The sequence below is a fragment of the Papaver somniferum genome, unplaced genomic scaffold (assembly GCF_003573695.1).
Source record: "Papaver somniferum cultivar HN1 unplaced genomic scaffold, ASM357369v1 unplaced-scaffold_19, whole genome shotgun sequence".
Classification (NCBI taxonomy): domain Eukaryota; kingdom Viridiplantae; phylum Streptophyta; class Magnoliopsida; order Ranunculales; family Papaveraceae; genus Papaver; species Papaver somniferum.
This window is the reverse complement of record NW_020628818.1, coordinates 7,739,041-7,750,998: the sequence shown is the minus strand read 5'-3', so window position 1 is coordinate 7,750,998 and position 11,958 is coordinate 7,739,041. Positions and strand designations below refer to the sequence as shown.

General features: G+C 36.1%; 2 protein-coding genes across 2 annotated transcripts; one reads left to right on the top strand and one right to left on the bottom strand.

Annotated features, from left to right (window-relative positions):
* The first annotated feature begins 2,613 nt into the window (after nt 1–2,613).
* LOC113338408 lies at nt 2,614–5,670 on the top strand. Its single transcript, XM_026583846.1, has 2 exons — nt 2,614–3,874; nt 4,874–5,670. Exons 1-2 carry the CDS (start codon nt 2,680–2,682, stop codon nt 4,879–4,881), a joined length of 1,203 nt encoding a protein of 400 aa, XP_026439631.1. The 5' UTR covers nt 2,614–2,679; the 3' UTR covers nt 4,882–5,670.
* Nucleotides 5,671–6,281: 611 nt separating this feature from the next.
* On the bottom strand, nt 6,282–11,285 carry LOC113338937 (mitochondrial fission protein ELM1-like). Its single transcript, XM_026584329.1, has 10 exons — nt 10,802–11,285; nt 9,993–10,231; nt 9,422–9,518; nt 8,557–8,706; nt 8,260–8,386; nt 7,440–7,552; nt 7,277–7,340; nt 7,088–7,181; nt 6,888–6,996; nt 6,282–6,737 (listed from the first exon to the last, which is right to left on the bottom strand). The coding sequence occupies exons 1-10, from the start codon at nt 10,982–10,984 to the stop codon at nt 6,636–6,638; spliced, it is 1,278 nt and encodes a 425-aa protein (XP_026440114.1). The 5' UTR covers nt 10,985–11,285; the 3' UTR covers nt 6,282–6,635.
* Between the last annotated feature and the right edge of the window lie 673 nt (nt 11,286–11,958).

Genomic DNA, 11,958 nt, shown 5'->3' with positions numbered 1-11,958 from the left:
GTGCGGAATATCATCGCATCTGTGGGAAAAAAATCATTTTGAAAGTTGTTTCGAGATTTAAGATATTTCCCCAAATATTGTCCAACATTTATGTTGTAATTTCTCAACTGTCTACTTAAGTTCTTATGTTTTAATTTCTTAATTGTCTAATTATTAAGTTTTAATATTTGTTTAAATTATAAATTATAAGCTTGGATCAAAAATAGAATTAATATTAATTTTCAACAATACTCATCAAATTTTCAAATTCATTAAACTTCCAAATAATCATTAATAGTCATTTTACAAGACATAAAACTAGACAATAATTGGAAAGACTTAAAAAATAAAAATTTGGGACAATGTTCTTCATCTTGTTAATCTTCTTCATTTCACAAAACTCCCAATCAATACGCTCATGAACGGAATTTCCTTTGTTTATCTTCTTCTTTGGCTTCAAATTTGTTTTGTTATGATTTTCCTTTCCTTGAGCTTTTCTTTGCCTTTGCTCTGATGTAGTTGCGGTTTTGACTTGGTTAACATCCAAAACTTGAAGACTTCTTTGCTTCTTACCTATTTCTTTATAACTATCACATATCTTCTTAACGACACCTTCAAGCACTACTTTAGAAAAATCAAGTTGTGTTGCCGAATCAAATTGGGTTTGAAATTGTGCCATTTGGGAAAATTCAAAAAAATAAATTAGATTGATAAAGAAAGAAAGAAATAGAGAAATTTAGATTAAGAAAGAGAGAATTAAAGAAAAAATTTGTGTAAAAAAATTTTTGGGGTAACTTCGGAGTTTAAAAATTACCTATTTATAGCGATAAAGAACTAGTCGTTGGCGCTAGATTTAACATCGAACGATATTCATAATATCATTGGCGATAAAGTCTTTATCGCTGGCGATATTGAAAACATCGACCGCTAGAAACTCTGTCGCTCAGTGGTTTTCCCATAGTGCCGCAACTCATTTGCCATGCCACCTGGTATGCCAAACAACATTTTTTTGCCATACCCATACGAATAGGCCTAAGGCCTATTCCTATGCACATGTCAAATCCTGATATTTGGCATATATGCACCCACTATGGGTATGCCAAACTCATATGTCCATATGCCAGTCCTAGCATGTAGGCATACACGATTGAGTGTCCATCGCTCGATGGTCAATCCAACACTCGCTGGTCTGATCATCGCTAAGCAGTTTCTCATCCAACGGCTACAATTTTTCCCCGCTATAAATTCCCAATTTCAAATTCATTTAAACTTATACCAAAACTTATCAATCTCCAATTCTTTTCTGATATTCTAATTCCTCAAAGAGCATGGATGATAATGCGAACATGGCTGAGTTCATAGCAGACCAACATGCTGCGGAAAATCAAAGACTTGTTAATCGTGCCAATGTGCGAGTTCAAATTAGGAGGAGAGTACCAAAATTTACAATTGCGGAAGATGAAAGTATTTGCAGAAATTATGTTCATTGTATTGAGACTTTATTCGGATTAGAATCTCGTCTCCAATTTTTTTGGGATAGGGTTTTGAGGAGATTTGAAGAACAAACAATGAACCTCAACAATCGTGATGTTGCAGGGTTGAGTAATCGCTTCACTATAATCAGTCGTGATGTTACTAGGTATGTTGTTTTACTTCAGCAAGAAGGTCCAAATCTAAGGAGTGGTGAAACCTATTTGGAACTTAAACAAAGGTGTCGTGCGGAATATCGTCGCATCTACGAACAAGACTTCGAATTTGGAAGCTGTTTCGAGATTTTAAGTTGCTTGCCCCAATATTGTCCAATATATATGTTGTAATTTCTTAATTGTCCGTTTATTTGTCTAAGTCTTAAAAGTTTTAATATTTGTTTAACAATGCTCAAATTTTCAAATTAAAACTTCAAATTAATCATTAATAGTAATTTTTACAAGACATAAAAACTTCAAAATAAATACAATTAGACTTTAAAAATAAAAATTTGAGACAATGTTCTTCATCTTGTTTATCTTGTTCATTTCACATAACTTCCAATCAATGCGCTCATGAACGGAATCCTTTGTTTATCTTCTTCTTTGCTTTCAAATTTTCATTGCCTTGAACTTGAACTTTTCTTTGCTTTTTCTTTGTTGCGATTTTGACTTGGTTAATATCCAAAACTTGAAGACTTCTTTGCTTCTTACCTATTTCTTTGTAACTATCACATATCTTCTTAACGGCACCTTCAAGCACTACTCTACAGAAATCAAGTTGTGTTGCCGAATCAAGTTGGGTTAATTGTGCCGTTTGGAGAAAATAGAACAAATAACTTAGATTGAGAAAAAAAAAAGATCGAGAAAAAAAGAAATTTTTTGTGTAAAATATTTGGGGTAAGTTTTGAGTTTGAAAGTTACATATTTATAGCGATAAAGAACTAGCCGTTGGCGCTAGAGTCAATAGCGCTGGCGATATAGACATTATCGCTGGCGTTATAAATCATATCGCTCGATAAAAAGTCAAGTCACATATTGATTTTTCCATAGTGATGCAAATGATTTGCCACGCCACCTGACATGCCAAACACCATTTTTTTTGGCATGTGCATAGAAATAGGCCTCAGTAGCCTCCAATGTTGCTCTAAAACCACATCTAAAACCACAGGGTTATTGCGAAACCCTAATTTTCTACTTTTTCAATCGACATTTTCTACTCGTTCAATCGACAATGTGGTTTCGCTCTCTTCGAAATACAGTAGCTCAGATCAGGTACTCTAATGGGTATTCTTCAAGAATCAAAGTTTCATCTTTTCTTCTTACTGTAAATCCATCTCCTTTTCTTACCAAGGGTAGTTCTATATCCTTCTCTTCCTCTGTAATTGTTGTTAACACCTCCCAATTTCACAACCCATCTTCTAATTTTTCTACTATTGTAGCATCATACCTAATAAATTCAGTTGGATTATCAGAAAATGAAGCTATTGCTGCTTCCAAGAAAGTTCATTTCGAAACAACATCAAAACTAGACTCAGTTCTTAGCCTACTTGAAAGCTATGGATTCACTAAGCCCTACATTTCAAAACTCATCACCAGAGCACCATCCATACTCTCATCTGAACCAGAGATATCCCTTAAAACCCAATTTGATTATTTCAACTCTAAAGGGCTTTCTGGAATTGACCTCGCCAAGGTCATCTCTAGTGAACCGCGGATTCTTAGATTGAGCTTAACAACCCAAATAATCCCAGTATTTGATATCCTGAGGAACATTGTTCACTGTGATGAGAATGTAGTTCTTATCCTCAGACGCCACTCATGGATTCTTTTCGACAAGCGATGTATAAAAAACATGATGCTCAACATTGAGCTTTTGAGAAATGAAGGTGTCCCTCAATCCAATATTTCTAAGTTTCTTATCTCCCGACCAAGAGCACTTACGATGAACAGTACTAAATTCAAGGAGAGTGTAGAAGAGATTAAGGATATGGGATTCGATCCCTATAAAACTACGTATCTTTTAGCTATTCATGTAATCAATGGGTTGAGTAAATCGAATAGGGAGTCAAGGGTGGCTGTTTACAGGAGATTCGGTTTGTCTGAAGAACAAATTCATCATGCATTTAGGTATCATCCTTTGTGTATGATGACTTCTGAGAAAAAGATAACCTCGGTAATGGATTACCTTGTGAATCAAATGGGTTACAGTTCATCTTATATTGCCCAAAACCCCTATATTTTTTGTTATAGCTTGGAGAAGAGAATTATACCTAGGTGTTCGGTTTACAAAATTTTAACTTCCAAAGGACTGGTTAAGAATCAATTTTCCTTAACTTCACTTTTGGTAATCTCTGAGAAGTCTTTCTCAATGAAGTTTGTCAAAGAGTATGCTCAAAAAGTTCCACAACTGTCGGAGGTCTACAAAGGTCAGTATAATTCTCAAAATCTGCTTATCAGTATTTCTTCTAAAAGATTGTCAGAGGGAGTTAAATAGTAGCTTGTATTAGTTTGTTCCAGTATCATCGTAATTGCAGTATCACAAGCGGTCAGAATTATAGGTTAACAGATTCTAAATTGTGCTGCATTTGATTTCTGGCATGACTCATGTAGTTACAATGTAGGGTATTAGCTAGTGTATGAGCTTAAAAGAGTAGCAGAGGGGAGACAGATCGTTATATTTGAAAGCAGAATAAAACTTATAGTCTTTACTTTGCATAGTCATGTGGTGATAAAGAATCAAGGCGATCAATGAGAAATCAGTTACACCCAAATTTGATTTTTTTCCAAATCTAAAGGGCTTCTGGAATTTTCATTGCCAAGTTCATCTGTAGTCAACTTCCACTATGGTTTTCTGATTGACACCAACATCATTTGTTCTAATTTTCTTTTTCGAAATTTGCATAAAAACTCTTCATCAGGCTATAGTGTCAGTTTCACTCAGTTTCCTTATCGTGTTTGGTCATTTTCGAATAACCTGGTAAGTCCTGAACTTGTCATCTGTAGTCAAACTTCCAATATGGTTCAGGCACTTGTCTATCTGTTTTCTTTAGTTCTCTTACCATTTCGTTGCTGAATTTTCTGGTTCGATATATTACTAGTATCACTTAGTGGCGAAGGTGAACTGAGATGATCTGTACCATTCAGAGTAGGGAATTTTAAAATTGTTGGAAACATGATTATACAGCACACATTAACTCCATTTCTATCATTTTCTTTCTTTCATTTGTAGGGTTCTTATTGCGGCTGCAACAGAACCCTTCTTTGCATTATGATCTTTTTGATTTTGTTAATAGTAGAAATTTTCCATCTCATGATATATTACGGAAAGAACAACACAAAATACTAGACATCATTGCTCATTCTTGTTGGTTATCTTTCCTTCCCTTATATTATCTCCGTGCTTGTGATTTTTCCTTGTTAGTTAGACAGATAAACAAATAACAGCACCGTCAAAGTAATAAATTGGGTGGCTGACACACTATGGAGCCGTCAGATGGTGACCTTGGATTTACCATAAGCTTTTTGAAAATTAGATTTAGTATACGAATTCCCTTGTGTTTATTAATAAACAATCAACTGTAAACCCCAGTAATACCTCAGTACCTAAAAAGACTCTTAATGATCTTTATTCTGGCCTAACAAACAGAAAAACTCGAATTGTCAAAAAAAAAAAAAAAAACACTTGGCTCCTATAAGGCTGAAGAAAAAAGATGGGTTGGAACCGAATGTTGGTTATAACTGTGTTGGTACACCAAACCCAGAGAAACATACTTTTGAGTCCACTATTTGATCTCCATTGCTCCCCATTAATCTGGAGATTATCGCCATCACTCATTCATGTAAGCAATGGCCGGCATGCTACTTTCCAGCTTGGGAGTTTCTGTTTGAAGCTTCGTTTAGATCGACTCCAGTCTCCATTACGTCTTATTAATCTGTGATGCAGAGCAATGCTATTATTTATAGTGAAGAATACCCGTGGAGTTATAATGTGTGTCTGTGTTGTGTGTCGCTTTTCAGAATTTTCTTCTTCAAACACAAATGATAAACTGGACATGCTTTTATAGTTATAGACAATTCTGCATGATCTTTCTATTCTTGCTCACTTTTTTGTCAAGTCTCTATCCTGTAGCATAGATGTTTGTAATTTCTATTGTATAATCTGTTACGAGGAAAGCAGTTTACAGCAAAACATATTATAGTATGCACTCATTAACTGTGTTTTGTATTCTGCCATTTTCCTTCTTTCTTTTGCGAGGTTCTACTATAGGATCATTTTGTTCTCTAATAGTGATATTATCCATTTCATGATATTTATTATATACTAGAAAAGAACAGCACAAAACATTAGACATCATTGTTCAGTTTTGTTAGCTTCTCTTACTCAGTTTACTGTGCTTCTGCTGTTTCCTTGTTGGCCAGATAAACTAAGAACAACACTATCAAAGTAAATTATTTTAGCGGATGACAAATTGGGGGGGGGCAGTTAGATGGCGACCTTTGGACTTGAAGATTAGATTAGTACAAGACTTCCCTAGTGTTTATTAAAAGCAATCAACTGTAAACCTTCACACTTGAACAAACAAACACCTCGCTCCTATAAGACTGAGGAAAACTCCTATCAAAAGTGGGTTGGAACATAATGTTATTATAACTGTGTTGGTACACCAAAGCCGAAGCAACCGTTTAAGTCCAATATACGAGCATGAAGACTTTTTTCAACAAAAGACAAGCCACACAACCCATACGTTGGCAGAAATAACTCTCTTATAACCATTTGATCATCTAAATCAGTTGTCAAGGGTTTTTCTGGTATTCATGTCTCTGTGCCATGCGTAAAGAAGTATTGTTCGTATACAAATTCTGCGACTCTTCATAATTTACAAAGCCGAAGGAGCTGCTGATGCTGATGCGTCTGCTACCTTAGGAGTTACAACATGAAACTATTGCAAAAACTTTTTTATTCTACAGACGACCTCCTCCGACACCCAACAAAATAGTGTTGGATGTATGAAAATATATCAGAACAATTTATCGGGAATATGTCATTTTGTAGCATTCACTTTCACTATATTCTCTGTTCAGTCTATCTGAAGCTGTCACACCACCAAGGAGAGTAGGTACTCAGAAGACCCTCCAACTGAATTACTGATTTGTGATTCTGATAAATCGTTCAAAAGATTCTTCCATTCAAGGCCGCAACCTCCATCCACGTTCTGCAATGGCTTCTTGTACACGCTTAGCTGCTTCTGCAGTATCATTAAGAGGTGGGTAGCTCCAACTCTCTGATATCTAATAATTCAAAAAGAAAAGTAACAGAGTGAATAGTGACCTATATTTCAACATCGAAATTTGATAAGATAGACTAGTGCTTTATCATTGAAAGTTACCATCCAAGGCAACATCTCCCAAGAAATGTAAAGGATTAAATCAGTTACTTACATCCTCTTTACCCATGAATGGCCTAGTTACACCACGTTGATGAAGAGATCTATGGAAGTCTTCAAACTTCCATGTACATCTCTCTGCTCCAATAACGTAAACAGGTTTTCTGCGAGATCAACAAAAAAGTTCAGCTCAGACAGTCTCAGGTAGGATTCACAATCACCAAACCAGAAAGAAAGTTCTTCTTTGAGTAATACCCTGTGCCACAAGCCTCACTCAGCATACTAACTGAATCTGCGGTGATGACAAACGCATCTGCCCAAGCTAAATGTCCCATGTGTGGGTTTGGCTCTACACATAGCCAAGAGAAACAATATCAAAAACATCTTTTAGACGTCCAAAGGTCTATAATAAACCCCTTGCAGACAAAATAAACAAAATCTTACCTTCACCATTCCAAATGTAAACCTTTGGATGATCGCTAAGTTCTTTCACTATCATGTTGGATACCTGTGTACACGAATAGCCAATGCTCGTAACTAGTTGGAAAAGGGTTGGGGAGGTGCACTGGAAAATTAAGAAGCACCTACTATTCATGCATATATGTACCTTCTGAGGGGTCCTCCTGGAGAAAGATATTCTAAGACTTCCACAGCTTGCTAGCACATTCTGTAGATAGCCAATTAACTGCTTGGCAAGGTCAGCTCCGTAACGACAGTGGCCTGTCATAGGAATTTGAACAACTTATTAGATGCTGAAACACTAAGGTCAAATAACAAGTTGCAATAGCAAATGAGGGAAACAAGATAAGGTTTTCAGACAATTTACTATGTCCCATATATAGGCAGAACCAACAAACTAGACAAAAAGACATGCATACTTCCCATTCTTACATTTACAAGAAAAAAGTAAACATCGGAGGCAGACCTTTTGCATAATACAAGCACAGAGAGAGGGAGAAATTTTAGAGGGAAGCAGCTATTTGCTGCCAATCTTCCTTTCTAACGAAGTCAAGTAACTTACCAATCATAGAGAGCTTCTTTTGTAAAGAAAGAAAAGCAACAGGAGATACAAAGAGGAAACTCCAAGGGAACTATACGATCTAAACTTTTCAAAAAAAAATCATGAACACCCAAGTTGAAATTAGGATCTCGAGCCTCTTTCTCTCGTCAATCAGTATAACATTGAGAATACTCTTTATATTATATGACCACCACGTAACCACTGTTTCTATATAAAGGGTAGTCAAAGTAATCCGGAGGAGCTTGTTAGGCGACAACTTTACTTAACAATTTTTCCTTCGGCAAGGATATTGTTATAGCATTATGAAGAAGTGATGAGCCACTCGCAAATAACACCCATTACAAAGCAAGAAAAGTATGGATAAATTGAAATAATTCACTAACCAACATGATATAATGAATATTACCAGAGGGTCCCCCAATATTAACCACAAGCAAGGGTTTTGGTAGAGGAGCCAACACATCATGCCAGGCAGCAGCAGCTGCCCGAAGTGCACCAAAATCAGCCTGGTGTAGAGCTCCCACGGTTAAGACCTACAAACAAAAAGGAAAAGGAACTCTTTACAGAATACTCATATTTCTTTGTTTGATCTCTTACAGAATACTCATATCTCATACTAATATAATGAGAAATTGAAGTTGCATTTTATAATCAAAGAAGGTTTTCCATCGGAGCTCAAGGAGATCATAGTCAAGAAACTCACCACATTCTTAGTAGGTGGTTCATATGGAGTTACCCACTTCCGAAGAAATTTAGGGATCTGTACTTGTGCTTGAGGAGTCAGTGGATAGTAGTCATGCCGAGGGGCAATCACCAGGTCAAACCTACTTAAATTCCTTCTTGGATGTTGTATCTGATAATTACAAACATAATGGAAGCGCATAAAAATCTTAACCACACATCCAACAGAATGCAACAGTGCCGCAGATAATAACATAAAGCATCCTAGTATAAAAAAGAGATACTTGAATGACTTAATTAACAAAACATTTAAAACAACTCGCATTTACTTGGAGAAGCAGGGAGAAGACTGTTTGGCATTCCCAGAAAAATCAATAACTCATATAACCGACAGTACAGGAAACAAGTTCATAAATCTTTTCCTGCCAAGTAACACATAAACCCTAGAAAAACTATATAATCGTAGTGAAAATGTGCTGAATGCCTCGGCCACTAGTTTACGACATCAAATAATCATAAAATCCATTGATGAAGCGAAAGCATTGTCGCATACGAATTTTCCAAAGATGACGTACATCCTTAATTCTTCAAAATGACAGCAAGTTTCCTAACCTAAGGAAGTTCAAATCATCCAGTCTCATGAACTCGACTTACTTGCATTTCCACTAACAAACAATAATAGCAATCACAAGACAAACCTGAAAAAGGAGTCTTTCACACGAAAATTCTCTCTTGGTAAAACAGAAAAATCAACCCTAGTGAATACTAAATGCAATATAAAACAGGCAGATGCTTTAACAACTTTGTACAGTGTTCAATGTCCGGAAAGAGCATAGTATACAATGCATTCAACAAGAAAATACAATAACACAAGGTCGTAGACAAACCTGAACCACAAACACATTTTCCGGGGCTAGCTTTTTTATAGAACTTGCTATCGAGATGGTATCCCGACCAGATGCAACCACTAATAAAGGACCATCCCTGGCAGAAATGACAACAGTATTTAAAGGAAGATTAAAGCAGATCAGGAAACTAAACAAAGTACTAAATGGAACATAAGCAATTTGGTGCAAGCAGAAGCTAAAACATGAATATAATCACATGTTATTATTAGGCCTAAAAGTATAATGAAGGAATGTTTTTCAAGTGCTTCTCCAAATTAAAACCCGAATTATAACAAAAGAACACAGAATCAAGGGACTTTCACAGTTTAAGATATGTTTTTAATTTTCAGTATCCAGCAAAAGCCATCTAGCAATTACGCAGTAAAATGTGCATGGTTCAAATAAAAATATTTTTCCATGACAATGGTACCAAACTATTATCTACTTAGTACTTTAATTTTTGCTTCATTTTAAGCAATTGGCACTCAGTGCCCACCACAAAACGAAAATCAAAACTAAAAAATGGGAAAATGGAAGTGGAGTGACGTTCATAGAAATTGCAGATACATACTTCTCAAAAGTCTCACGAGCCATCGTTGCAATGCGCTTTGCATCAGCATCTAAAACAGACGCCAAACCAGCACTGATACTTGTATCATAAGGTATAGGCGACAGTCTCCTTCCTCCGAGTACCACGCCAAATCGTGAAGTACCACATATCCGCCTTAAAATATAATATATTTGTTGGTGAACAGACACAGGGAGCCAATGAAGCCAGTCATTGATTCCTCCTTGTGGCCTTATAACACGCTGCATAAGTCATTGAAAATAAGACACATGATTACTACTACATTCTTACAAACTAAATTCAGCAATTACAGATAAATTTCGATACCAAATGTACCACTTATATAAAAGAATCTACAAGCAGTTTTGTACTACTATTCAGCCACTACGACTCACTGCAACTTCTCAGTCTACAAACAGCTGATCATTCTATCAACTGCACAATACTACCCATTTCTCAATGAACAGTGCAAGCCAGTTGCACAGTAATTGCCCACGACCATGACGTGCCACTCATACATACACCCTAATTCTCAGGATGGTGCACCTATAGGGTGAATGTCATGAGGTTTTCGCATAGCTATCAGCAAGCAACTTGCGAGCAAGTGGCATGCGCCCTAACATTCCACAATAACCCACTATTTTTTCTCTTTTTCCACATTTTCTTCATTTATCAAACAAAATATCACAGTAGTCATCATAATTTAACATTACTAATCAAGGAACAACACAGTAACTACTAAAATTGAGAAAACATATATATATATATATATATATATATATATATAGAGAGAGAGAGAGAGAGAGACTTACATAGATTGAATGTTTATCAGCAAGACCAAGAGCACGAACTAATCCAACACTTTGATTCTCAGCACCAGAAAAACCATTCCCAATTATAACTGCTCTTCTTATAACACTATAAACCCCACCTTCAAAAATTTCAGGCATACCTAAAGTGCCGCTAGGCGGTTCAGGCAGTCTGATTGTTCTCATCTCAACAGTTTTAATTTACTCAATACACTAATCTCAAACTCCCCCTTTCTATTCAACAATTAAACAAACAAAAAACATATCCTTCAAATTTCTACTCTGTCTAAATTAGGGTTTTCAATTACAGATACAAGAGGGGAATAGAATTTGATTATGAAAGTGCAAGGATATAAGAAATCTAGGGTTTCGTTGTGATTTCGTAGGACAAGGATTTTTAGTTATTCCGATCGGTTTTCTTACAACAATTTTCAGAGAGACGAAGGGAAAAACAGTACGAAAAGAAATGAATAGAATAGGTTGTTGTTTAGATTTTAGTCCTACGTGGTGGTCATATATTGCTTGCTTTGAAAGTCATAAGTGTAAAATACTGAAGCCGGTTAGCCGGGTCCGAACCCCCATGTCACGGATCTGATCCCTCGATTAGGAAGTGGTGTATCGGTTTGTGCCCGCAGTGGGACCTGGTCCGAATGCCATGGACCGGTAGTCAGACATAAGCAGGGTATTTTTTTTGTCAAAAAATGGCAGACACAGAGCATTTTCGAATTTCGAACAAATATTATACAGTGTGTTTTTCTTGGCTGAAAATCAGATACAATTTAGTGGAGAGAGAGAAATCGTAACCACAATGACCCTTGGCTAGCTAAAGGCGAAAGTAAATATAAGTTATAAGAGTTACTGTACATGTTCAAAGTATGTTGACATCTTTTCACTGGAAATCCTTATTTCATATTTACATGGATTTGCTTTCTTGGAATATGTTATACCACACTTCCAAACAAGTTTAGAATTGGTTTCCAGTATTCCAAGACTACTATGTGATTGGTTATACCAAATCACAATGGTTAGTTGTGGTAAGTCCTTCCAAGTCACATACATGGGTTCGGATCGGTTATACCAATCACTAGGATCGTTTATACCTAAATACGTACCTATATGTGATCAGTCATACCAGTTACCAAGACCGGTTACACCAATTA

Excerpts from the sequence above, each read along its gene's own strand:
- LOC113338408 (XM_026583846.1), top strand. The coding sequence starts at position 2,680 with ATGTGGTTTCGCTCTCTTCGAAATACAGTAGCTCAGATCAGGTACTCT.
- LOC113338937 (XM_026584329.1), bottom strand. The coding sequence starts at position 10,984 with ATGAGAACAATCAGACTGCCTGAACCGCCTAGCGGCACTTTAGGTATG. Across the intron at positions 10,232-10,801 it reads CTGATAAACATTCAATCTAT|CGTGTTATAAGGCCACAAGG; the intron begins GTAAGTCTCTCT and ends TGACTTATGCAG. Across the intron at positions 7,182-7,276 it reads TTACATTTGGAATGGTGAAG|AGCCAAACCCACACATGGGA; the intron begins GTAAGATTTTGT and ends GGCTATGTGTAG.